Source organism: Mytilus trossulus, chromosome 12 (assembly GCF_036588685.1).
Source record: "Mytilus trossulus isolate FHL-02 chromosome 12, PNRI_Mtr1.1.1.hap1, whole genome shotgun sequence".
In the NCBI taxonomy this organism is placed as follows: domain Eukaryota; kingdom Metazoa; phylum Mollusca; class Bivalvia; order Mytilida; family Mytilidae; genus Mytilus; species Mytilus trossulus.
The window spans coordinates 35,687,448-35,715,414 of record NC_086384.1 but is presented as its reverse complement, the minus strand read 5'-3'; the positions used below and the strand labels follow the sequence as shown (position 1 = coordinate 35,715,414).

Here is a 27,967-nt window from a genome sequence, read left to right as displayed (position 1 = left end):
GGTAGCTGCCCCCCAATTGATATTTTTTAAAGAAATTTATCTGTTTTTGATCATTATCATTAAAATTGTAAGTGGCAAGAATGATCAGTAAAGTATAATCTACAAACAAATCACCATCACCAAAACACAATTCATGAAGTCATGAATCCATCTGTTTCCTTTGTTTAATGTGCACATACACCAATGTGAGCGACACAGGCTCTTAAGAGCCTCTAGTTTGTTTTCTATCCACAACAAAATCATTGGGTATAAAAGTTGTTGTTTCCCTTAAATAGCACCGATTGTATCTTAATTTTACTACTTTTGGTTGCTCTTAATTGACCAAGTACAAGAATGTCCTACCACAAAGTGGGTAACATGTGAAACGTTTTTATATACTTCGGAGTCAAAAGTCGGTAATATGAAGACAGTCTATTGTATGAGGATGACTTTGTTGTTTTTATGGTATAAATGAAGGATTTATACGCCAAGGAGACGAGCAATCCAACTACGCTAAAAAGCAATATAGTATTACGTCTAAAGGTCAATACTAGTATACGGATTAAAAATTCCAGCTGTCTATTAAATATAGCAAGCTCTACCTAAAAAGGGTCTATAAGCTTTTGAATAACATCTTGAACACACATGTTAAACAGTACCAAAAATTTGCCCTTTGCACCAAATTACGGAAATGACAGGGGTTGTTGGAGGGAGTAAATTTAGAAAAAAAACACCCCCGAAAAAAAACTCCAAATGAGCGTGGTAGTGTAAAACTAATATTTTTCTAGATCGCAAACCCTTCCCAATGGTTTCTGTGGTATGTGATTTCGAAGGTACACTTTCAGCAAGTTTACAAGCGTAACAGTTCTTTGAGAATCCAATTGTAGGGCAAAATTCATTTCTTATCGAACATACCCTCATTATACAATAACAGTACAATTGTTATGGTCTGCATCCTGTTTATCTGCTCTCGTCTTGACTACGCATGAAATATACGCCACTGTACATTAAGCATGCAAAAAAACATTTTTTCAAATCAAAATTAAGATAGGGAGAAAGTCATGTGAATTCATCTTAATGTTGTTCCGAAATAAAGATTCTGCTTAGGCATCACATGATTATAAACAAAAATGTGAATACCAAAAACTGAAATAAATTTATTGTTTGAGGAATTTAAAACATCATTGCGGCAAGTCGAATGTAGTTTCATTCTTTGCTTCTTGTGACTTTTTCAGCACACTTGCCCTTTCCTGTTAAACAAGAGCAGAATTTTCTGTTTCACATTTTGTTTACCATGTTCGCCTATTCGTTTTGTGTCCGTATTATTATGTGTTTTGGTTTGGACAGGTGTGATCCTTCCTTGATAAGATGGAAATTGGCTACATACGTCCCGATCTTTTTCAAAATTAAAAAAAAATGAGGAAATAAATATAACAAAAAAGATATTTCTGAGATCGTACCAATATACTAAATTAATCAATTTGTAACTTTGTATAAAAAACATTGTCCGGATAAATTACACACAAGAAGTATGTTCATTTCACGTTTGTAATGTATAGCTCTTGGATTGTTCAATCCATTTTCTTTGGTCAAGAGAACTCTAAAATCCTTGCCATCTTTACCAAAGACTAATACTTTCTTACTACTCTTGCAAGCAACAAAGACATTACCAGAAGCATCGGTCGTTATACCATCTGGAAAATCGTATTTCTGGCAGTAAGATTTCCAGACAATATCTCCGTTCAATTTCGCCTCGAATACCGAGTCGCCACTTGAGGTTGCATAATACAGTTTGTTGTTATGAACGCAACAATAATCGGCATAATCAGCTTTCCAAACAGAAGATACAACTTTACCAGAGAGATTAACGAACTGGAATGTGGGGTCATCGAGGCTGACTACTAATGATTCACCTGCGAGAGATAATCCGTAACAATCCTCGCTCATTGATATAAATCGTTGTATTTCCGATGAGTCGATGTCGATGATAGCAATTTTCTTCTTTTTTACTAATGTTGTAGCAATTGTTGTTTTGTCTATAACTGCAACACCGAAACATGTATCATTTAGTTGTATGATTTTGATAAGTTCACCTTCTTGACTCATTAAAACAAGACGTCTGTTTGACGAATTGTCGGCTAGGATAATTCGTCCATCATCTAACATATCTATGTCTGTTATAAGTGTTTCCGTCGATGTCCCGGGTGGTGTTTGAAAAGAACAAATATTTGTTAGGTGTATTTTATTAATGGCGCTTGATGCAGAGGTCACTGATTGTCCTTGGTTTGGAGGATTCTCTAATAGAAGTTTCTTAGATGGAGAGTACGTCACTTCTATCTTTCCAAATTCAGTTAACTCTTTTTCAAACTCCATAAGTATCGGAGAGAGATCTAACTCAATATCAACTCTATCTGATATTTTATCTGTTTGCAAAGAAATCCAATCTTTTTCTTCTTTTTCAATTGTTTTGTCCCATTCAAAAGCAGCAATAAAAGCCTGGAACTCTGATTTATGTTGCTTTGCTTGTTCCAACTTACTTGATAATTTGTCAACTTTCTTCAGGATTACTGAAAGCTTCTCAATACACATATCTATTCTTTCGTTTTGCGCCTTTTCTTCTTTTTCTAGTCCTTCCATTAGACTCTGTTGAACTTTATCAAAGTGTCTATTTATTGACCTTCGAATAGTTTGAACTTCGGTTATAATGTTATTTTTTTGAACTTCTAATCTTGTTTTATTTTCTTGTTTCTCCTTTACAAGACCGGTAATACTTTCAATTATATCCTCTACTCTGTCCTCTAAATTTGCAAACGAACTATCGAATGACGTCATCCCCTTTTCGACTTCCGGTAATGGCTTCAATTCTTGACATCTTTTGTGTTTTTCAAAAATGCAGGTAACACAGCATGGTTGAGAGTGTTTTAAACAAAAGAAATCTATCTTTCGGGAATGGTCATTGCATTCCTGCTCTGATTCAAGATTGGAAGTTGACATCTTGTTATTGTCTACAGATATAATTTTATGATGCTTTGTTAATTTCATACAGCCATGCTGTTTTTCACAATCACTGCAGATAGCTTCTTCACATTCTAAACACCAACCGGAAGCAAATGTTGATATGTCATGAGTGATGCAAATGTCGCATATTGGTATTGACGTCGCCATGTTCAGCTGAAATATATTAAATGTAATTAATGGAAAGAATTAAAAGTGCAGTGAAGTACAGTTAAGACAAACGGTTGACATCTATCAAAAAAAACAACCAATCAGTTATACTTAAAGAAATGTTGGTGTGCAAAATATATCAGTTGTGTTAATTAAAGTATTCATTTTCGGAATAGAAAGATCGGAAAAGAAAGATCGTATAAAAATGAATTACTGACAAATATTAACAGAAATTCTAAAACCATTCATTGCTCACCGGACAGTCTCTTCTATATATTATATATACATGTTATAGTTTTCAAGATATTTGTAAGATAAAATTCCGATTTTAGTTGAATGACGACTCATATTTATATAATATTGTCATGGCCTACATGAGATATCTTATAAAGTTCATGGGATATCTTGAAGTAAAAAATAAACAACAAAACGGCTTGCTATATATATATACCATATTATATATATCGATTTTTTACTTTTAATTTTTCATATAGATTTCCGTGGTTATAAATTTTGTAATCAACAAAAACAGACATTTAGTAATACGGCCAAGACTGTGCTCGTACAGTATGTTTAAACTATGTTCTAATGGGACGGACTATATACACATATCATTAACCGTCACCTGAGACATCTCAATGTACTGAATCAGAAGTATACATACACATGACATATGACCTATATATTCTTACATCTTATTGATAGAACGCAGTTGAAGAAATGTTGTTTTATAGATATTTCTACCTGTGATGAAACCAAGAATTATCAATATATACATTATAAAATAACTGCAACACAATGCAAGCCTTCACCAAAAATAATGATAAACCACAAACCTTAGTTAATATTTGAACCGACTATACTATGTAAATTTCACACAATAAACTGTTTATTTGTTTACTTTTATCAGGCCAGTCAATGTTAAAGTGGTCACGACCTTTCATATCACGTGATATGTATATTGATCAGTACATATGGTTCAAATGAGGTCAAAATAAATCACTTGTGAAAATGTTTTGTAAACATTATAACATCTTGATTGAATAGGACAAGAAACAAGAACAAAATTAACAAGCAAAATAATAAAAAAGAAAATATTATTTGAAAAAAGAAAATAAACACAAACAATAGAAATAAATAACTTAATAGTCGTTCTATGTATGCGTCAATTCTTTGCCATAGATCTTTGCCAAAAAATCACATGGTGTGATTGCCAATGAGACAACTCTCCAAAAAGACGACATTACACAGACACTTACAACTATAGGTCACCGTACGGCATTCAACAATGAGTAAAATCCATACCGCATTATTATTACTACTACTATTGCAGTACCAAGTTAATGCTTATCATAAGCTTATACTTTAACGGTTTTAAACCTCTTTATATTCAAATGACTATGTTCGTTCAAAGAGGGGGCGGTTTTTAAGGATCAAAATAGTAATGATTATTTGCTTGGTAAAGAGAATCCTGATAACCTACTGTAAATTTGTTTTATATCAGACCTTATAATAAAATTAACGGTACCATTTTTTTTGCACCAGATGCGCATTATATAAGATATGTCTAGAAATTCACCATATCTTGCTATGAAGCATTATTTGTAGATCATATATGTTATTAGCCGGTCAAGTAAAGGACGTCAATCAATACAATTATAAAAATAGACCGATTTGTGTTGTGGCTTTTGTATATACTAGTAGATGAAACCGATGGTTTACCCGTTTGAATGGTTTTGTAACGTGTAACCGGGCGATCAATGGATCCGTATCTGAATTAATCAAGATTTCAAGTGTTCAACTACAATTTGCACCACAACAAGTTGTCCTATCCAACACATTCATAAATGGATTCACAATGAAAAATATATACACAGCACAATGCACATAAATCAAAATGCAAGGAAAAATACCTTATTCACAATGCACAGACACAATGTTTCATAACAGAATATATATACACAATATCACTATGCAATCACTATGCAAAATGTATCATACCGATTTATTCACAATGTCACTAACAGATTATTATGCAACATGCATACGGCCCTTTATTACACCATGTCACCAACAGATTACTTTGCAACATGCATCAAGTTAGTTACACTCAAAATGTATGAACACAAAATCACATAAATACAACTTCTATTTACAACGTCCACCAATATTTATTTCACCTTGTTAATCTGCAACTAACCACAATAACACTATGACACATTTACACATGCACAAATCCTTCAATTCACAAGGAATATACATATAAACACAGCTGAACTCAGGCACTAACTATCTCATTGAGTTCACACATAATGAATATTATCCAACTGGTAAGGTTTAACACAGTGCACTTTCACGAATACACTTCCACAATATTACAACTTGCAACACCAGCAAGTAAACACCTTGTATTCTCACTAATACAAATCTATGAAGTATTCACACTTCCACATAGTACAACTTGCAACACCAGCAAGTATACACCTTGTATTCTCATAAATACAAATCACTTATATATATATCAGATTCACTTTATACATTGTATCACAATCACTATTGCAACATCCACATATAAATCCGAACACTATTTATATATCCTTTGGAATCATTTATTTCACTCGACTTACCAGTTGGAATATTTAATCCTGATGTTATCACTTCAACGGTCCACATAAAACTGACAAACTTTCTCTGTCTTGAGCTGGTTTATATACTACCATATTGAATGGTCCATTATAAGTGAAGGGTTAAAATCAAGACTATACCAAAATTAGGAGTGTTTGAAGTAAAAGATGGTGCTTCAACCATGGAGAAACTTATAAACCTATAGAAACACAACTAATAGGGAAAGACAACTGGTATTTCACATCAAAATAAATAAACTATGACCGATTTTCGTTACACTTTTACACTAGTTATTTTTGGAGGCCCTTTATAGCTTACTGTTCGACGTGAGCAAATCTCCGTGCCAAAGACTGTACTTAGGCTTTTAACGGTTTTTCATTTACAAATTGTGACTTGGATGGAGAGTAGTCTCATTGGCACTCATACCACATCTTCTTATATCAATTGTGTTGTTTTCTGCTGTTCGGTTGGTTTGTTGTCTCTTTGACATTCTCATTTGTATTGCTTAAGATTGCATCTTGTTTTGTAAAATAATTTCGTGAGGTTGTATAATGTTTAATTGTGAGTAAATTCCGTCTCTATATTGTAATTCTGAAATTAGCTCTTTCGTGTTTTGAATGTATATATTCGCTAATTTCGTAAAAGACTGAACTACAAGTTCGAACTTAATTAAACGCCCATTTGGCGTTATATTCATGAACACATAAGACATTTTAATTTCACAAGAATAGAGCCATACTATACAATCAACACTTATAAGTTAACAAAATAAAATAAAAGTAATTATAAGATTAGTATAGTTGCATAAGCAGTACAGTTAAAATTGAAGTTCCAAAATATACTGAATTCCGAGGGAAATTCAAATCCCTTATCAATTGGCAAAATCAAACTGTTAAAACACATCACCCTAACTGATAACAACTGTCATATTCCTGCCTTGATATAGATATCCTTAGCCGTATTTGGCACAAAGTTTTGGTATTTTGGTTCATTAATGCTCTTCAACTTTGTACTTGTTTGGCCTTCTACCTGTTTGGGTCAGAGCCTGACTGATAAGTCTTTAGTACACAAAACGCGCTTCTGGCTCATTAAGTTATAGTGATAACTATTTACACCACTGGGTCGATGTCACTGCTGGGGTATGTTTCTTCATCGAAGGTATTACCAGCTCAGAAGTCAGCGCTCCGGTGTTGCCTTGAATATCAATTAAATGGTAATTTTTATAAAATTTAGCTTGCAAAAATATGAATTATTTGAAACACTAAGGATTTTCTTATCCCATCAATATAAAACATTAGCCATACTAGCTAGAAATTTCAACTTTGTACTTGTTCATATTTTTTTTTATCTGAGTGAGTCTGATGTATACGAAACGCGCGTTGGTCGTATTAGGTTATAAGCCTGGTACCTCTGCAAACTATTGCGACAGTTATTTTCTTATGACAATTATCATGATGGATTTAACCTGGTTTTATAGCTAGTTAAACTTCTCACTTTTATGATAGTCGCATCAAATTCTTTTATATTGACAACGATGCGTGAACAAAACAATCAGACATAATAGATACAAATGTAAGAAATAGAGATACAACAGATCTTCATTTTAAATTAACAAACACGTGCATTTCTTAAACATTTTGTATTTTACATTAAATTCGTATCAATAAAATTGAAACTTTTCAAATAGTTCGTACCAAGCACTTAACTTTAAAAATGTCGTAGATATTATATGTCAAACTAAATACAAGTGAATAAACTCATCATATATACCAATAAATGTGTTTATAACTGATGAAAATACACAATACTACCAAAACAATGTCATTGTTAATGAGCTGAAAACAGTATTGTTATCCCTTTTGAATAAGTCCTTTTAACGGTTTGCTTAGCTTTTGAAATGAATGACGCCATTTTCATGATTTGTTTAGAATTGTGCCGTAACAGATTGGATATAAAAGAAAGCTGAACGTATATAACATATACAAGCTGTTTGCATGTTGATTTATATTAATTTTACGAATGGCGTCTTTGTTCCGCTGATAACAGTACTTAGCTTAAAGTATTGCATTATGTTTGAAATGTAATACATGTATAATTGAGTCAGGAAGTTGCAACTTCACAACATTCTTTTAAAATAAAACGTAAGTCCTATATATCTTTCAAAATGACACTTAAATTTAAAGTTATATAACATAGTAATTATATCCGTTATCCATCAACATGACCATTTTAATAAACACTTAGTTCGGTACTTCAATTAAACTAGAGCCAGCATCATTATGTGCTATTTGTATTATACTTGTAACCGTATGTAGTAGTTGTTAGAAATATTTATAACACGAAGTATGGAGGCATATTTAATTGTGATGTGTATTACGGAATTGGTTGCTCAAGCCTATTCATGTTGTATGCCAGAAAAAATGGAGGGAAAGATGAGGGTGTCAGTTAGTGAGAGACATATGTTTCCGTCAACGGTAAGTATTAATTTTCAAAACATTAAACTGAATTTATTAATATACTTTAATGTTTATGTCTGAATTACTGCAAACGATCTTGAAGCTTTCGAAGTTACACAAAACACATTACAAATATAGATATAAGGCCTTCGAAAATAGTGGCATGAATTACTTTTGGAGTATCAAGAACTCGTTGGAAGTACTTGGTAAATTGCATGCTTATATTGGTGATTTTGAATCTGTTCAAAATTTTGATTTTTCTACCCTGTATACAACATTGCCTCACATTCTCATTAAGAAAAAACTCACACACCTAATAAAATGGGCATTTAAAAAGTCAGAATGTGAATATATATGTTCAAACTTTTTTAGGTCATTTTTTATTATCAATAAACAAAAAAAACCTATGTCAATTGGACATGCTTTGATACTATATATGCCCTTGAATTTTTACCAGATAACATTTTTTTTTCGCTTTGGAGATTCCGTATATCGTCAGGTTATCGAAATTCTAATGGGGACTATAACTGTGCATCACTTATTGCGGACCTGTTTTTGTTAAATTTTGATGACAAAAATCAGCAAAGACTCATCGAAACAACATCCGATAAACAAATTTAATAATACTTTTAGATATTTGGATGATATTTTGGCTCTCAATAATGACGACTTCAGTATGTATACATAAGAAATTTATCCTGTTGAAGTTACTTTAAATAAATCTAACACTACCAATGACCACCGCCTTTTCCTCGATATTGATATCTATATCACTAACGGAAAGCTTAATACTAGAATTTATGATAAGAGAGATGATTTTTCATTTCCTATTGTTAACTATCCGTTTATAGATGGTGATGTTCCCTTGGCATCATCTTACGGTGTTTACATATCTCAACTTGTACGATTCGCTCATGTATGTAACAATGTTTTAGATTTTAACGAGAGAAATTTATGCATTACTGAAAAATTATTACACCAGGGTTTTTGATATAACAAACTAGTCAAAACATTTACTAAATTTTATCATCGGTATAAGGACATGATTCGTAAATATAGCTCAACATGCAGACTTCTTATACGTTCAGGTATTTCACATCCAACCTTTTATGGAAATATTCTTTATTAAGCACAAAAAGCTGAGTATTCACCTCAGAAACTAACAAAACCTTAAAATAGACTTATTAAGAAGGGATATAGTTAAGAGACTGTTACCAGGTCATTAAAGATTGCATATTTTGGCGTAAATATTGATTCACTTATAGGGTCTTGTCATCGGAACTAAACACATTTATTCAAAAACCAGTTGTTGGCATGCAACGGGATATGCTCTTCTCACATATGTTATGATGGTATGAATTAAACCCCCAACAGGAAGGATTGTGCTTGATATATTTATATGATGAAATAATAATCTTTCAATCAGTTAAATTAAAGTCTGGAGCTAGCATATCAGTTAACAGTTGTCTGTTGTTATTTATGTATTATTGTCATTTTGTTTATTTTCTTTGGTTACATCTTCTGACATCAGATTCGGACTTCTCTTCAACTGAACTTTAAATGTGCGTATAGTTATGCGTTTACTCCTCTACATTGGTTAGAGGTATTGGATGAGGGTTGAGATTTCATACACATGTTAAACCCCGCGGCATATTTGCGCCTGTCCGGAGCCTCTGGCCTTTGTTAGTCTTGTACTATTTTACTTTTAGGTTCTTGTGTATAATGTGGAAATAAGTATGGCGTTCATTATCACTGAATTAGTATATATTTGTTTAGGGACCAGCTGAAGGACGACTCTGGGTGCGGGAATTTATCGCTACATTGAAGACCTGTTAGTGACCTTCTGCTGTTGTTTGTTTCTATGGTCGGGTTGTTGTCTCTTTGTTTCAATTTTATTGAGTTTTACCGGTGAAATTTCCTACCAACAAGTGTAAGTTCCGTGAGCTAATTTACAGTAGCCATGGTAACTGCGAGAATTCTTTGATGCGTTTCTTTGTAATTTAAAGTGATAGCTGATTGTTTTATTACTCGGTTTTTTATTCTTAAGTCAATTGTTTTTCCTGCACTGGTTTTTATATGATATTTTCTATTTGAATACGTCCATCCGAAGTCATGGTTATGCCAGCTTTATCCGACTGATGATTATTTGTTTGATCATTGGTTATTGAAAAAAGAAATTGTACCTGTTGGTCACTGTATGGTCTTAAAAAAAGAAATTGTACCTGTTGGTCACTGTATGGTCTTAAAAAAAGAAATTGTACTTGTTGGTCACTGTATGGTCTTTGAAAAAAGAAATTGTACTTGTTGGTCACTGTATGGTCTTTGAGAAAGGAAATTGTACTTGTTGGTCACTGTATGGTCTTTGAAAAAAGAAATTGTACCTGTTGGTCACTGTATGGTCTTTGACAACAAATACGTGATAGTGTATAAATTGACCCTATTTAAAAAATATAAAACAATTCAAACTATAACGGCCGTTTTAATTCAAAATGTAAAATAAAAAAAGTACTGAACTCCGGGGAAAATTCAAAACGGAAAGTTTCTAAACTAATGGCAAAGTTTCTGATATAAAAAATACTGTTGTAATATTTTTTCGGTAATACAGATATTTCTTTCGTTACAATCAAATACCTTGTGAAAGACACACGCAAATGGAAATATACAAAAATTTAAAATATTGACAATGGAACGTCACCATATGCATCAAAAATTGATAATTAATAATAGGAAAGGAAAAACCGCCTATTTTATCGAAAATCTGAATACTAAGGTTTTAATATAACTATCCAGAAAAGAGGTATGTTCATTGTTAGTATAAGTGTTTTTTAACGTCAGTTCAGCAGGATAAATCTCTGCAGTGTTCATATTAAAGTCGTCTTTATTGAGGGTAAAGATAACATTGAAATATTTTAAAGTGTTATTGAAATTTTTATCAGAGCTTGTTTAGATGGGCTTTGCTAATTTTAGTAATAATTTTGCACTCGTTACAACACAGAAACAGGCCCACAATAAGTGGTGCACTGTAAGTCCCCATTACCAGTATGATAGATAGACGACAAACGAAATCTCCAGAGCGAACACAAATGGTATCCAGCAAATAGTTATCAAAAGAACCAGAAATATATTTTTTTTACGCCATACGTGCGTTTTGTTTACATAAGTCTCATCAGTGACGCTCAGATCAAAATAGTTATAAAGCCAAAAAGTACAAAGCTGAATAGAATTGATGGACCCGAAATTCCAAAAAATTGTGCCAAAAACGGTTAAGGTAATCTATGTCTGATGTATGAAAATCCTTAGTTTTTCAAAAAATTAAGAGTTTAAACATTCAAGCGCAGTTAATGTATCAAAACAGGTTCAATTGCCATAGCTCTTTTGTCTGTTGTTACTTAAAATTATCTAAAATTTAAATATACACATTCGCATCAAATACCCCTTTGATTAGTTGTGTTACCTTTTCTTTCTTTTAAATGAGGTTATGAGGCAAAGTGGTATTTAGAGTAGAAAAATCCAAACCTAGAGATCACCAATATGAGCCTGCTGTTTGACACGACTAACATATTAATATCAATATTTTTTATGGAATTATTTGAACACTAAGTTACTAGGGTTTTTAATTGTAGCAAAAGTACTAGTAGGTAAAATAGACAGTTTACATTCGTCACAGATGTCATTTTCCGAAAATGGAGTCAGTTGGTATATACGTAAATTTATTATTTCCTTTTGCATTATTGGCTGTCTTATCAGCCTGGACAATAACAAATTCATTGACGAGTTCATTTAGCTTATTTTTGATACGAGAAATAAGGCTATTATGATTTAAAATTTTAGAATTAAAAACAATATAGTTGTTTAATTCGAAAATAAATTAAGTCATTACTAAATTAAAAAAAATGAATCTTAGATTTTTTTCTCGCCTTTTATTCGTTTTATCAATTTGTTGCAACGAGTACGGAGCAAGTCGTGGATGATTTTACGAAACTCATTCCAATTAATATTTGACTTGGAAAGATATTAATATCCTTTTCTGGTAAATGATTTCAACTGTCAGTCATGGAGTGATATTACAGTTAGGAAAATGGCCATTGTTATATTACAGCTCGTTTCTGTGTATGTTACATCAACGACTCTCCGTAGACAAAAAGAAGACTACTTGATTACACAATTGGGAACTACTTTATGGTTGCAATGAAAAATTGATGGTTTAGGTATTATATCTAGTCCTTCGTGTAACTCGGTGAATGTGATGAATATTTTCAACTCGACTCCTCGACGTAGACGGTCATGGCCATCGTCATTATACATCATCTTCTCTGCATGATGTCTCTATAAATGACATTTATACAAAAGCCGTTAGGTATTAATCACATTCGCACGAAACTTTATTCATTACCCCTTTCAAAACTTCATTCTCTGTTCAATTTATGTTTGAAACCCACTGTTACAAACCCACATTCAAACCAATACAAACCTGAAGCTGTAATTTCGGATATTGCTAGTCACAGACTTTTCAAGTCAGTCCGCATTGAAAAAGATGAAAAAGAGAAAAGATCTTTCCTATATATTTCTTTTGCCAACAAAGGTCTCGATGGCGTCAACAGATGCAATATCCTTCATCATAAATTAGTTCAATCGTAAATACCTCCTTATTTCAAAGACCAGTCTGTATCAATCAATTCTTATACCTATACCAAACCTATTGCAACTACAAATTTTCAATTACAAACACGTTTTGCAGGATCTCGATATTGACGACTTCAAGTCTAAACCTCTCGATTGCACTTGTGCTAATTCCCAATTCACATATAATCCTGCTGGCCACGTTATTACCAGTGACCTCAACATTGTTAATAACACTTCTCTACGAAATGTGTTATCTAAAGGTCCGATATATCGTGAGCCTAAATCCATCAATTGGAAATACAACTTTAAAATTTTGATGAATTCAGTCTAATTTTATGCCAGGCAATTGGCTAAGCGCGAGAAGGAAGACGTAGACACTCTTTCCGAATGTATTTAGGCAGTAAGGTCGTTGATACAAATAAGAATTAAGAAACTGAATGGGTCCATCAATGCCCATGCTACGTCAATCTTTAAAGACACAAATGTTGCAAAACACCTATCCGACCTCCATGACAAATATATTGTCGTCCCCGCAGATAAAGGCCAAATAACATCGTTTTTGTGTGTAAAAGTCATTACATTACCTGCTCGATAAACGAATTAGGTATTGACAATTCACTTGGAAACTCAACATATACCCTCACGACACTTACCAAAGAGGAACTCCTTGATCATCATAGGTCTGTTCTATGTTCCTTAAGAATTTCAACCAAAGATGAAGAATTGGATCTCCCATCACTGTATTGGATACCTAAACTACATAAGTGTCTTTACAAACAACGGTATATTGCTGGGTCTTCCAAGTGCTCCACGAAACCTTTTTCTACATTATTAACATCTATTTTATCAGCAATCAAAGACGGCTTCAAAGTTATTGTGAAACTGTCTATTCTATAGGTGGCGTGAATCAGATGTGGATTCTTAAACATTCCAAAGATCTTTTAGAGTACATACCATCTAACTCTATTTCATCTTGTAACAGTATTAAAACATTTGACTTTTCTACTCTTTACACAAGTATTCCACATTCTAAACTAAAAGACAAATTGAAAGAGTTGGTATTGCTTTGCTTCATAAAAAAGAATGGCCAACGTAGATACAAGTATCTTGTTTTAGGGAGGTATAAATCCTACTTTGTAAAGGACCACTCTGATTCAAACAAAAACTCTCTGAAACTGATATTATCAAGATGCGTGATTTCTTGATTGACAACATATTTATTACGTTCGAAGTACGTATTTTTCAACAGACTGTCAGGATTCCAATGGAAGCAAACTGTACCCCTCTACTTGCCGACTTATTTCTTTATTATTATGAGACTGACTTCATGCAGGAACTTCTTAGGAAGAAAGATAAGAAGTTAGCAATATTCTTTAACTTTACCTCTCCGCTATATAGATGATGTTCTTGCACTAAATAATTCAAAATTTGATGACTACTAGTATGTGGAATGCATCTATCCCATTGTACTAGAGGTAAAGAATACTACAGATACAGTTAAGTCGGCTTCATATCTTGACTTACATCTAGGAATTGACAATGGGGATCGGTTGAAAACAAAACTTTACGACAAAAGAGATGATATCAGCTTTCCAATTGTGAACTTTCTATTTCTAAGTAGCAACATTCCAGAAGCATCTGCAAACGGGGTATATATCTCCCAATTGATACGATATACGATATTCCCGTGCTTGCATTTCCTATCATGATTTTCTTGACAGAGGGTTGCTGCTCACAAGGAAGCTATTAAACCAAGAGTTCCAAATGGTGAAGTTGAAATCATCCCTTCGTAAATTTTACGGACGCCATTACGAGTTGGTTGACCGTTATGGAATAACCGTTGTACAAATGATATCGGATATGTTCCTAACGTCGTAACTACAATCCCCTTCCCTTTCATGAATGTGACCTACCAAATTAGAATATTTACTGGATTTGTTATCAGATAAGCAACACGACGGGTGCCTCATGTGGAGCAGGATCTGCTTACTCTTCTGGAGTACCTGAGATCACCACTACTTTCTGGTGGGGTTCGTGTTGTTTATTCTTTAGTTTTCTATAATGTGTCATGTGAACTATTGTTTGTTTTTTTGTCTTTTTTTATTTTTAGCCATGGCGTTGTCAGTTTGATTTAGATTTATGAGTCTGACTGTCCCTTTGTTATCTTTCGTTCCTCTTTTACATTTTAATGTTGTGTTTCTGTTGTGTCGTATTTTTCCTCTTATATTTGATGCGTTTCCCTCAGTTTTATTTTGTAACCCGGATTTTTTTTTCGCAATCGATTTATGAATTTCGAATAGCGGTATACTACTGTTGCCTTTAATATGAGGCAGACTTAACCTGTAAATAGGGACGAAATCTGTATGAATTATTTTTATATGTGTTTAAAAAAGAAACGGGAAACCGTAACGTTTCCGATTTTGGTTCTGTTGTTAGGGATTTGACCCGTGACGTCATGTTCAATGTAAACAAAGAAACGCCATTCATCAGGTAACGTTAATTCATATGAGGACGAAGTCCCCAATAACAGTAGAAAAATCTTAAAAAAAAGATCAGGGATATTTTCCCGAAATCGGAGACATGTATTGTCGAAATGCGCATCTGGTGCAGGAAAATTGGTACCGTTAAATTTATTACTACCACTGGGTCGATGCCTCTTCAAAGCTCTGATTCCTTTCACGGCTATACTTTTTAGACCTTTTGGATTATAGCTCTTCATATTTTATATAAGCTTTGAATTTCAAATCTTTTTGCCACACGGAAGAGACATGTATTGTCGAAATGCGCATCTGGTGCAGGAAAATTGGTAACGTTTATTTTATTTCATTGTACAAAATCAAAATCGTTCAACATTTTTGAGTCGCGTTTTTTTAGTTCCGGATCTGCGCAGAAATCTACAATGTACTTCCTTTTTCCAGTCTCGTTGGCATGAAATTATGAGTAAAAATATATATATATACATGTAGATCTTTCAGTCTAGTATAAAATAGGAAGGAACGCAATACCAATTTCATTTTTAATCATTGCTTGATATGAACAAAAACCCGTTACCTTGTGATAGCGTTTCTTTGTTTAAATTGCATATGACGTCACAACTAGAATCCCTATCAACAGAACCAAAATCGGAACCGTTACGGTATTGCCGTTTATGAATTTCGAATAGCAGTACACTACTGTTGCCTTTAATATGAATCAGGCATTACCTGTAAATAGGGAGGAAGTCTGTTCGCACTAATTTTTTTTGCAACTTTTAAATCTGTTCAAAGAAGAAACGGGAAAACCGTAACGCTTCCGATTGTGGTTCTGTTGTTATGGATTTTACTTATGACGTCATGTTCAATGTAAACAAAGAAACGCAATGCATCAGGTTACGTTCATATTATCAAAGACAAAGAATTACGTAACATTAGATATTGGTATTGTGTTCCATGAGTTCCTATATTTTACTTAACTACTCAAGTTTTACTACAACGAGACCGGAAGAAGGAAGTAGATTTTTGCGTTCTGTGCAAATGCGGGAATTAAAAAAAGCGACACAAAAAATGAACTATTTTGAGTTCATTAGTACAATGACAATTTTTCCGATTATTTTTTTATTGATTTTTCTACTGTAATAGGGGACTTCGTCCCCATATTAAGCTCTTTTGTTATACCATTGTAAATAGGGTCATAAATGTATTTGGTTTTAATTACATTTCATGACGTAGCTGTGTTGTCATTGATGTTAACATATTTACAAACTTCGCTATAATTTAATACATATTTCCGGGGTAATTTATTTTCATATAAAAAAAAGGGAGCTCAGTATTATCAAAATAGTCAGGAATTTGTTCTTTAACGGAATGATGATTAGGATAACGACAATATTTACAACATTTGAACACACTATTAAAATATTTGATTTGATTTGATTTTTTTATTATGATCTTCAGGTCGATAAGTTTTGGGAAACATTTTAGAATAACAATATGCAATACTTGTATTAGATCATCATAGGCAACATATATTGCATTTTCAATCATTTTCATAATTAGATAATAGTCGTTTTTTGCAAATGTTAGGCATACACAATATCAGATCGTGACGGGAAAAAAAAAACCCCACTTTTACATCCAAATTCGATAGGAACGCATGGAAGACGATAGTGAACACAGTATTAATTATAGTTCGTTTTAATTTCAAGAGAATATATGACAAGTTTGTCATGGATACTACTATAGGAAAAGGCTACCTTTCCGGAACAGTCTACTTCATGGGTTTTGAGTATCACACAGAGATTTTTCAGGATTACGTTAAAGTAGGTCATTGTGACGTTTGTCATTGTGACGTATATCATCGTGACGTATGTCATTGTGACGTATGTCATTTTATTTCTATGCAACATGTTCAAGACAGTACAAGAACATTTTGGACTATTCACACTGAAAACTAATGACAAATGAAATTTACCGATATTAATTATAGTTTAGTATCATATGCATATTAAAACAAACCCTTTTACATAATCGCATTAACACCATGATTTTTCTGCAAGGAAAAGAAGGATTATTTATTTGAGAGAAGGAACCTGGTACAAGTTTTTTTTATAAGGGAAATAACCTCGATGAAAGAAGGACGAAATATACTAGAGGGAGAGTCAAACTCATAGATAGAAAATAAACTGACAACGCCATTTCTAAAAATAAAAAAGACTAACAGACAAATAAAAGTACAGAAGAGACACAACATAGAAAACTAAAGACTAAGCAACACGAACCGCACCAAAACTGGGGGTGATATCAGGTGCTCCGGAAGGATAAGCAGATCCCATCCACATACTCTGACAAACAAATAATACTGATGCGTGGTAGCAATCAATCTGGTTCATAAAGCTTCTCATCATACAAAACGGACAAAGCTACATTACAATTTGTTGTGACTTTTGAGATAAACACAAATACTCTTTTGAATCCTTGCATTTTGGTATAAATTAACTATATTTACAAAGTTTTTATGTTGTGAACCAATATCTTTTTTTTTTCTATTACAGGGACAAGAATATCATCTTTCAGATGGATCTTGCTTTATAATCCCAAAGGTCTTTAATTATTTCGGACGAAATTTGTGTATGCCACGTAATTACAACATATACTAGTAAAGATAAATATTCTAATTTAATCCTTTAAGATTTGATCCTTGGTAAATAACTTATAACTCTATATCTGCGGGTGATGGATTTTCAAGCTGTGTTTAAGAGCCCTTGATGGCGGTTTTCTTCTTTTTGATCAGGTTGTTGTCTCTTTGAACATTCCCTATTTCCTTTTTCAATTTCAAATTTAATTGTCGAGTTATCTTTATAAGGTATAAAATTGGAAAAATGCAAGACTTGATCAATTCAATATTTTGCAATATCAATATCAATGCAAATAGCTCTACAAGTATAAAAATACCACTAGCATCTATCGGATTCGTCATACATATTCCGCTACAAATGGAGGCTCTAATTCATTACCGAGAGCTTCTGATAATTGTAGACTAGGTGAACTATTTGGATACCTCGGCTTCCTATCCCGTTCTCCTCCTTGTGATCCTATATAACATGACTCGATTTGACATAGCTTGAATCGCCACCATAAAAAGTAAAAACACAAAAATACTGAACTCCGAGGAAAATTCAAAAAGGAAAATCAAAAATCAAAAGGCAAAATCAAAAGTCCAAACACATCAAACGATTGGATAACAACTGTCATATTCCTGACTTGGTACAGGCATTTTCTAATGTAGAAAATGGTGGATTGAACCTGGTTTTATAGCAAGTAAAACCTCTCACTTGTATGACAGTGGCATCAAATTCCATTACATTGTCAACGATAAACATACTGATAGAGTAAAAATGTCAAAAATAGGGGTACAACAGTCAATATTGTGTTATCATTTTAATATCACTATATAAACAACAAATGTAACAAAGAAGCACAAAAAGGCATACATCAAATTTAAGGTAGACATAAAAATAATTTTGTCGTATGACGGCTTACATAAATGCAGACTCACGTAAAGTAGATACTCACCATAAAGCACCACCAAACAATAAGGACTTTGACATTATTAAAGATGCAACATTTCGATATACAAAGGATAAATTAAAGGTTGCATTTGAAGACAAGGACCGTAAATACAATAACTGAAAGAAAAGGAAACAAAAGGCAAAATAAAGGCCAAATGTGTTTCAGATTAGTAACTATTTCTTATTGTAAAATGTACATGTAGTTGTTTACTTTTAATTCAAGCAAACATGAGGTTTTAATTGTAATTATCCGCAATCGGTTATAAAGGTGGTACCTCACACGACAGGGAGATAACTTTGAAAAATCAGCTAAACATTTTAATTAATTTGTATTGATAAAGACATACTAAAAGAGGGACGAAAGATACCAAAGGGACAGTCAAACTCATAAATCAAATACAAACTGATAATGCCGTGGCTAAAAATGAAAAAAAGCCCAGAAAAACAAGAGAACACATGAAACAACATAGGAAACTAAAGAAAAAACAACACAAACCCCACCAAAAACTAGGGTGATCTCAGATGCTCCGGAATGGTAGACAGATCCTAGAAAAGTCAAATGTTTTAATACTATTACAAGATGAAAGAGAGTTAGATTGTATGTACTCTAAAAGATCTTTGGAATTTTTACGTATCCACATCTGATTCTTGCCACCTCTAGAATAGGCAGTTTCACAATAACTTTGAAGCCCGTCTTTGATTGCTGATAAAATAGATGTTAATAATTTAGAAAGAGGTTTCGTGGAGCACTTGGAAGACCCAGCAATATACCGTTGTTTGTAAGGACACTTATGTAGTTTAGGTATCCAATACAGTAGTGGAAGATCCAGTTTTTCATCTTCGGTTGAAATTCCATAGGAACATAGAACAGACCTATGATTATCAAGGATTTCCTCTTTGGTAAGTGTCGTGAGGGTATATGTTGAGTTTCGAAGTGAATTGTCAATACCTAATTCGTTTATCAAGCAGTTAATGTGATGACTTTTACACACAAAAACGATGTTATTTGGGACTAATTCTGCGGGGACAAGAACACATTTGTCATTGAGGTCGGATAGGTGTTTTGCAACATTTGTGTCTTTAAAGATTGACGTAGCATGGGCATTGATGGTCAAACTAAGTCTTTGTCAAAATGCTATGTATCCAAACAATTTTTTCAGAGAAAGTGATTTGTTCGTTTGTTTTGAATTTTTATATAATTTTTCAAAGGGTCACAATAGTTTGTCAATGTTTCATCAAAAGGGAACGAGCCAAATCAATTTAAGTCAATGATTTGGGTACCACTTTAATCAAGATTTTTAAAATATTTTAAATAAACATCATGTTATTTTTATTTTTTAGCTTCCTCAAAAATAATGAGTTTAGCTGATCAAGACATTTACCGGATTTCATTACGTAGTGGTCAGATGACCTAGTCAGTAACAAAAACAAAATGCTTACCCTTATCCGGAAGTTTCCAAAGAAGAAGACGTACCTATAATATTAATGTCATGAACATAACGAAAGGCATTACAGACCCCTCTGTTTTCGAGATCCCCAAGATCTGTGATCAGGCATTCATCATTGGGCGTCCGCCTCCGTGTAGTACAAAATAGAAACTTTGGCGATTAAAATTTATTGTTGAGAGAGCATAAGGCGACAGAAATATAACGGTTCGACTTTGCGCATCATGCTGACTTTTTCAGGTTTCTTTGACTTTTTCTCAGATCAGACTATACTGGGAATTTTGTTTGTACTGGTTACGATTTGGATAGAAAATCGACAATTAGCTGATTGCATGTATAGCTATCGACACCATTCACTGAATTATAAAGAGGTTGATTGTCTCATTCAATAATAAAATTAAATGTATGTTTCATTATGATACAGTTGTTATGATTGGCTATCAGCAATTGACACGAGGTCCCATAATACAGTGCACAGGTAAACTAAAGAAACTTGATAGAAATCGTGTTTAAACATTGTAATTATAAATATTGAACGCTTATGTTTGTAACTTCATAGGGTTGTAAACGCGTTGACGTTGTTCACGATTCAGAATGAAGCGCTTCATACAAAATGTATTTCGGTCAACGCTTTTACACTCAAATGATGTTACAAAAAAAACATTTAATTCTTAAATGAAATACAGTGGTTAATATGCGTCACAAGTACGTCAATTGGACCACTGGTTCACATGAAACAGCAAGCTATAAAGGGCCCGAACAATGAACAGTTTGGCCATGTGTATTCAAAATTTTGATAGAATTGCTTCACGTGTTTGAAGCATGGTTTTATTTATCCTCTCCTCCTAACGAAGACAGTTGTTGATATGATGAATAATGTTCAAATATTAGAAATTTCTCAAATTTTGAACTCTATTCTGACAATATGTATTAGATATCAGAATTATGATAGATAGCAATGCGGCAATTTTTTTCTGTTAGAAAGAAGGAAAACTTTTAACGAAAACAATAGTGATATAAGTCGGCGAATAAAAAATGAAAGTGGCGAAAAATCTATGTATAGTTTTGTCTAAACGAGGTGACGAAAGATACCAGAGGGACAGCCAAACTCGTATATCGGAAAAAAACTGACAACGCCTGATTACAAATGAAAGAAGACAAACAGACAAACAATAGAACACATGGCACAACATATAAAACTAAGTAATCTGCTTACCTTTCCGTAGCACATGATATCACCCTTAGTTTTTGGTTGGGTTCGTGTTGTTTATTCTTTAGTTTTCTATGTTGTGTCATGTGTATTATTGTTTGTCTGTTTGTATTTTTCATTTTTAGCCATGAAGTTGTTAGTTTATTTTAGATTTATGAGTTTGACTGTCCCTTTGGTATCTTTCGCCCCTTTTTTATGAAAACAAAACGTGTATTAGAAACAGGTAACACAGCCCATCCTACATACATATGACTAAATGAGCAACAATTGGCTATAGTGTTTACAAGTATACCATATATATATATATATATAATAAGGGAGAGGTATTTTACGAACAATTGCAAACAAAAAAAGGAACACTACAAACTTATAATACGAAGACAAGCGGACAACAGAATGGCAAAAAAACACGAAAAAACCCCAAATGTAAATAGAAAATTATGATCGAGGCTAGTATTACCTACTACGTTCTATGCTGTCTTGTAGTTGGGCTACCAACCACGCCAAGGTTAGAGAACATATTGCAAGTTTTTTAAATTTATTTTTTTTACGAAATCATAGCTCATGCGTATGATGCATGGAGTGGATACAAGGACGCATAAGATAAGAACATCTGTATCTTGTGACTTTGTTATTATCCAACCCTTGATTCCTTTCATGCCGAACGCTTTGTCTACATGAAAAGCATGTCAAATCATGCGAGTATCTAATCTATCGGGCGTACAAAATAATTCTTAAAACCTGAATGCTCCTTCTGAGCTGATTTATGGTCCTTTTTTTAATTATTTTTTTCGAAACCATATCTCATGCGTATGATGCATGGAGTGGATGCAAGGACGCATAAGATTAGAACATCTGTATCTTGTGACTTTGTTATTATCCAACCCTTGATTCCTTTCATGCCGAACGCTTTGTCTACATGAATAGCATGTAAAATCATGCGAGTTTCTAATCCATCGGGCGTACAAAATAATTCTGAAAACCTGAATGCTCCTTCTGAGCTGATTTATGGTCCTGTGAAGTGCTAGCTGGAGTATGACTTTCTCGTGTATCATAATAACTGTTGATCGCCAAGAAATCTGATTAAGGCCTGCTGGTTCTCACTGACTCAAATAAACTTTTCCCAGTCAGGAATTTGACGACCTGCTATATATGACCTGAAAATCTTAAACAGACAACCAAACAAGAACTCGATTCAGATAACTGCTGTTGTGTCTGCTAGTGTAAAATTTATAACAAGAATGGTGGTACAACATTTGGTAATCATCAATACGAAGATGGTCTAGGTCTGAGGCATTATACAATGCACTAAAATCCTTCCGTACCATTTCCTCGATAAAGCTTTTGTTTGTGTTTATTCCTCGTGTATTAAAAACAATTCAGTAGAAGAACCCTGACGTATAAAGTTTTGATTTTTTTCGAAAAATTCAGTATTTTTCTTATCCATGGCATACACGACCTTAGTCGTATTTTGGCACAACTTTTTAAAATTATCGATCCTGAATGCTCTTCAACTTTGTATTTATAAGGCTTTATAACTATTTTGATATTTTTATATAACTATTTACACCACTGGGTCGATGACTCTTCTGGTGGACGTTTCGTCCCCGAGGGTATCACCATCCCAGTAGTCAGCACTTCGTTGTAGACATGAATATCAATTATGTGGTCATTTTTATGAATGTCCTGTTTAGAAATGCGCATCTGGTGCAACACAATTGGTACCGTTGATTATATTACAAAACATCGAATTTTTCGAAAAACTGAGCTTTTTCTTATCTCAGGAATAGATTACCGTAGCCGTATTTAGCACAACTTTTTGGGAATTTTGGATCCTTCATGCTCCTCAACATTGTATTTATTTGGCTTTATAACTATTTTGATATGAGCGTCACTGATGAGTCTAATGTAGACGACATGCGTGTCTGACGTACTAAATTATCATCCTGGTACTTTTGATAACTACATAACACACTTATCCCATTGAATATCATTCCTACTTCGTTTTGGGCTTGATGGGCTTAATTTAACAGGACTGTGAATGTGTGCCATATTCCGCAATTGAACCGTGAACGAAGAATTTGATTTGTTTATTACAATTATAACAAAACTATCAATTGAAAAAAATATAAAGTTATAAAAACCTTCAAAAAAATATTTCAAATTACAAAACAACGATCTTCAAACTAACTTTTCTTTTCCAAATACACAAGTCGACCATACAACATGCAAAAAAAAAAGAGAAATGAAGTTAGTGACAATTGTCCTAGCTGATGAACTGATAGTGTAAGCTAAAAACCGATTCAATATATCACGAAAAAAGGTGTGTTTGAATCAGGGCAGAATGGTCACTAAATTTGTGTTTTTAATTGTTATTTTCTTCTCATCGATTAACATTAAACGAAAGATATTTCGCATATATATGAACCATGTCTTATTGATGTCATGAGAGTAAAAATCCCGTGAAAGTAACACGCTATAACATTTCTTTCGTTCAAAATGTTGTTAATAACAGCTAAAAAATAGTCTTTATGAAACCATAAAATACTTATCCTTTAATTATATATATATATATATCTTTTCAGCTTTTTTATATTATAATAAATTTAATTTTTAAGCTAAGTGATAAACTGGAGCATACGACGACATTCGTGATTGGAAAATGTAATGATTTTTCCAATAGTTTGCATATAAATATAGCTGTAATTTTTTTTTATCCGTTCACTTAAACTAGTTAACTAGACGTCTTTTCGATACTGAGAACCCTACTAACATTACATGACAACCAAAATGCAGTAAAAATTTGCACATTCATCTCATAATTTAAAAACACCTAAACAAGTACTGCCTTTTCACGGTTAAAACATATCTGGTATACTTGACGAAGTCTTTGACGGGTCAGACACTCTTTTAGCTGAATGAACCCAAGATCAAAGAAGTAGATCGGAACTATACAAAATAAACAAAGTGGGAAAATATCAGAGATGACATTAAAAGTACGAAGTACCAAAATGTAATCATCAAGATATCACTCTAATTATAAATGCATACGAAAACAAAAACGTAAGTATCCTCAATATGATATGCCTTTATATTACAAGTAAATTACAAATAAAAATCAGTCTAGAAAAGAATACACATATAACATGTATAACTGATTTGGTAGTTCTATACATCAGTTGCATAAAGACAAATGCAATTATAGCATATCAAATTACAGTTACAATTAGCATTGAAGATAAATATACTAAATTGATTAGATCAGAAATTAATTAACTTACATACATCGGAAAATGTATTTAAAATAAATTTCAAACAGTTTTTTAACAGTGTTCATGATACATGCTAAATTGACTTCAAAATTCGTTTGAAGAAAAGGCTGTCGGAGAATATAAGAAGTGTTTTGGAAACAGTATGACTCCTCGAATTCATAAATACAGCAATCTCAATAATTTCCAATACAAATACAAGCATCATTGTATAAAAAAATAATATAAAAACGACACTATGTATCACAAACAACAGAGTATACGACATATTTACTAAGATGTACTGAATACCATATGAACGGAGGCGTTTAACAAGATGCATATCCCTATTTTAATATGGCAAAGTGCATGTTTTGCTATGGTTGACCTCGAGATCGTTTGAATTGTATTGATCGAATCTCTGTAAAGAATTGGCTAAATGTAATCTATGTGCATGTAGTTGTTTTCATTTCCTTTTTCAAATAACGTGCCAAAAGAATTGCATCTTCACTAGAGAATACAAAATAGCCATATGTTGCAAGATCTTCTAAATTATCCCACATTGGGTCTTCAATAAGACCTACCGATACAATGATCGATCGCTCATTTGTTGAGTGTTTAATTCTCTCTATAAGTTGAGAATCAAGAAAGACACCATTTGGTATAAATATAATAAAACTGGTGGACGATGACGTCATCCCAATATTTTTGATGTGCTGTGCCAACAATGATTGGTTGACATTATGACCGTTATATTCAACAAGGGAAAGTCCACCAAGTTTACGTTTTATTCTAGAAATATTTTGTAACGGAATTGCCTCTGTTACTTCTTCACTGAATATATCCACTGATACATTTACATTCAGCAAATTGAAAGATATGAGCTCTTCGATTAATTTATATATAAATTTTCTCCCTTCGTCGAACAGTTTTTGTCTAGTAGATATCGAACTATCAAGCAGGATGCGTATGTCACCACCAATATCCACTTCACAGGCTTAAAATATATATAAAAGTGTTTTTGTTTAAAATATCAACTTATGATTTAAAGAGTTCGTCCTATATTATGTTAGACACGTTAGCACTTATCAAGCAAGATGTAAGTATACAAATGAAAAAGGTAAGTTTCTTTGGTAAAGCAATGCATTGCTTAATTCCACAGAAAACATTGAAAGTACATATAAAACACTAACTGGATAATACCATGAACGCAAAACATAACAGAAGGCAGGTAAGAACAAAAGCGAACAAATGAAAACAAGAGCTTCGAATTTTTCTGTAGAAGTTTATGATGATTATATGTTGTAAATGGATGCTGTATAATAATTTGCAGTGTTCAGTTTATTATGTATTTTAATATAACGTGACTAATTTTAATTCGTGCAATGCAAAATGAACAAGGAATGGTTTAAAAAAACTTCTCAAAGTTAGTAGTCCTTATCAAAATTCAATATCAGTCACATCAAACGAATGGATAACAACTTGAATATTCCTGACTTGACACAGACATTTTTTTATGTAGAAAATGGTGGACTGAATAATGTTTGATAGCTAGCTGACCCCTTTTTCTCACTTGTAAGGCAGTCGCATCAATAGCATGTATGTTCATGTTACATCCGATATCATTAGACAGTGTATGCACACAAATAAAAAAAAATACCGAAAAATGTATGACCCTATGTTACACTTACCAAGACATCCAGGAACAGCTAAATTCGATTGAAGATACTTCCAAATACTATTTGCTGATGGTCTAAGAATTGCGTTTATGTCTGTAGAAATTAGTTCAAGATGATCATGTTTCACCGACGAACCAATTCCAACAGTGGCAACAATCATATTTGGAAAATTTAGTAAACGGTCTGCTTTGGTTTTCAGTTCGCTACTTGCAACCATCAAACCGTCAGTTAATATGATAACGAATCGTTTGGCATATGATCGCGGACCGTCGTCCTTATCGACATATGAAAACATTTGTCTAAAAATAAATAGATGAATACTTTAGTAGATACTTTCTAAGAAATAATTATTTCATGTTTTTGTTGATCTTATAAAAGACTTTCGAGTTCGAAGCATTTCCGTAAAAAACTTTGGTTTTAATAAGAATCTTTTTTTGGTCATAAAAGTAAAACTTTATACTTGTGACATAAGCAAAACGAACATCATTCGTCCGTTTAGGAACATCGTCACACTTCCGTTCCCATGTTTAGAGAGTGATTAAAAATGTATGATGCTATATTAAACACATTATTTGGCGAATAGCATTCTCAGAATTGACAATCAGCACTGCTCTTCTAGGGAATAGTGACTAAATACCTACGGAACAAAATATATTTCTAGTTTATCCTGCACAATGAAAATCCACAAGACGCTTGATGAACTTTACTAGTGAAAGGATACAGGGGATCCCTTCTTTCTGGTAAATGATGCATAGAGGTGCGAATAATTGACGATTTTTGTCCGGTGAGGACAAAATCGAACGTTATCTTAAAACACGGAAAGCCATGCAAATATCTGTGTAACCTGCGTTACCACGATGTAAATTTTGACAGACACAATAATATCAATGTTACATTCAACATAGAACATGACATTAGAGAATTATTTCGAATATAAAAGGAATTGAACATAACATTTATGTATTCAATAATACATATACTTCCCAGTTTTCAGAAAAATATAAAACATAGATACCAAACATAGCATGTATATTGTAATTTCTTTAATTCTGATTCAGTTTATCCCTTTCCTGACTGGTTGGTTATTGTTATTTTTCCGACGTAGTCGGTATAGTTTCGGTTTGTGCCCTTGGAACTTAAGGATGCTTAACTATGGCAACAGAATACGCATGCTCGGAAACCCTTTCTGTGATTGGACAAAATACTGTCATGGTGGGTGATTTGATTGTGTTTGAAAAAACGTCTCGTTAATTATATCATGATGGAAAGCAAGTGAAAAACTATAAATATTTGAACTAGATCTCACAAAGATTTATATTTTTACTGAAATAATTGCTTCTCCAATAGCTCTTTGCATCCATTACAGTTGTTTATTCGGGACAATTATATAATTTTTAATGTAAACTTTGTTGTACGAACGTACATGACTTTTAGAACGCACCTACGCATGTGAGATTTCCGCGGGGTTTTGGTGAATACACTCAAATTTAT

The 27,967-nt window shown here is 33.0% G+C and overlaps 3 protein-coding genes across 3 annotated transcripts; 1 reads left to right on the top strand and 2 right to left on the bottom strand.

The window, feature by feature from the left end:
* Positions 1-1,262: 1,262 nt before the first annotated feature.
* Positions 1,263-4,085, bottom strand: LOC134693249 (E3 ubiquitin-protein ligase TRIM71-like). Its single transcript, XM_063553993.1, has 2 exons — positions 3,981-4,085; positions 1,263-3,150 (listed from the first exon to the last, which is right to left on the bottom strand). Exon 2 carries the CDS (start codon positions 3,142-3,144, stop codon positions 1,456-1,458), a length of 1,689 nt encoding a protein of 562 aa, XP_063410063.1. The 5' UTR covers positions 3,145-3,150; positions 3,981-4,085; the 3' UTR covers positions 1,263-1,455.
* A 3,894-nt stretch (positions 4,086-7,979) lies between these two features.
* Positions 7,980-20,758, top strand: LOC134693895 (uncharacterized). The gene is made up of 4 exons (XM_063554841.1): positions 7,980-8,243; positions 17,032-17,145; positions 17,878-17,962; positions 20,236-20,758. The coding sequence occupies exons 1-4, from the start codon at positions 8,115-8,117 to the stop codon at positions 20,307-20,309; spliced, it is 402 nt and encodes a 133-aa protein (XP_063410911.1). The 5' UTR covers positions 7,980-8,114; the 3' UTR covers positions 20,310-20,758.
* A 4,154-nt stretch (positions 20,759-24,912) lies between these two features.
* Positions 24,913-26,761, bottom strand: LOC134693718 (uncharacterized). The gene is made up of 2 exons (XM_063554618.1): positions 26,489-26,761; positions 24,913-25,794 (listed from the first exon to the last, which is right to left on the bottom strand). Exons 1-2 carry the CDS (start codon positions 26,691-26,693, stop codon positions 25,244-25,246), a joined length of 756 nt encoding a protein of 251 aa, XP_063410688.1. The 5' UTR covers positions 26,694-26,761; the 3' UTR covers positions 24,913-25,243.
* Positions 26,762-27,967: the final 1,206 nt, after the last annotated feature.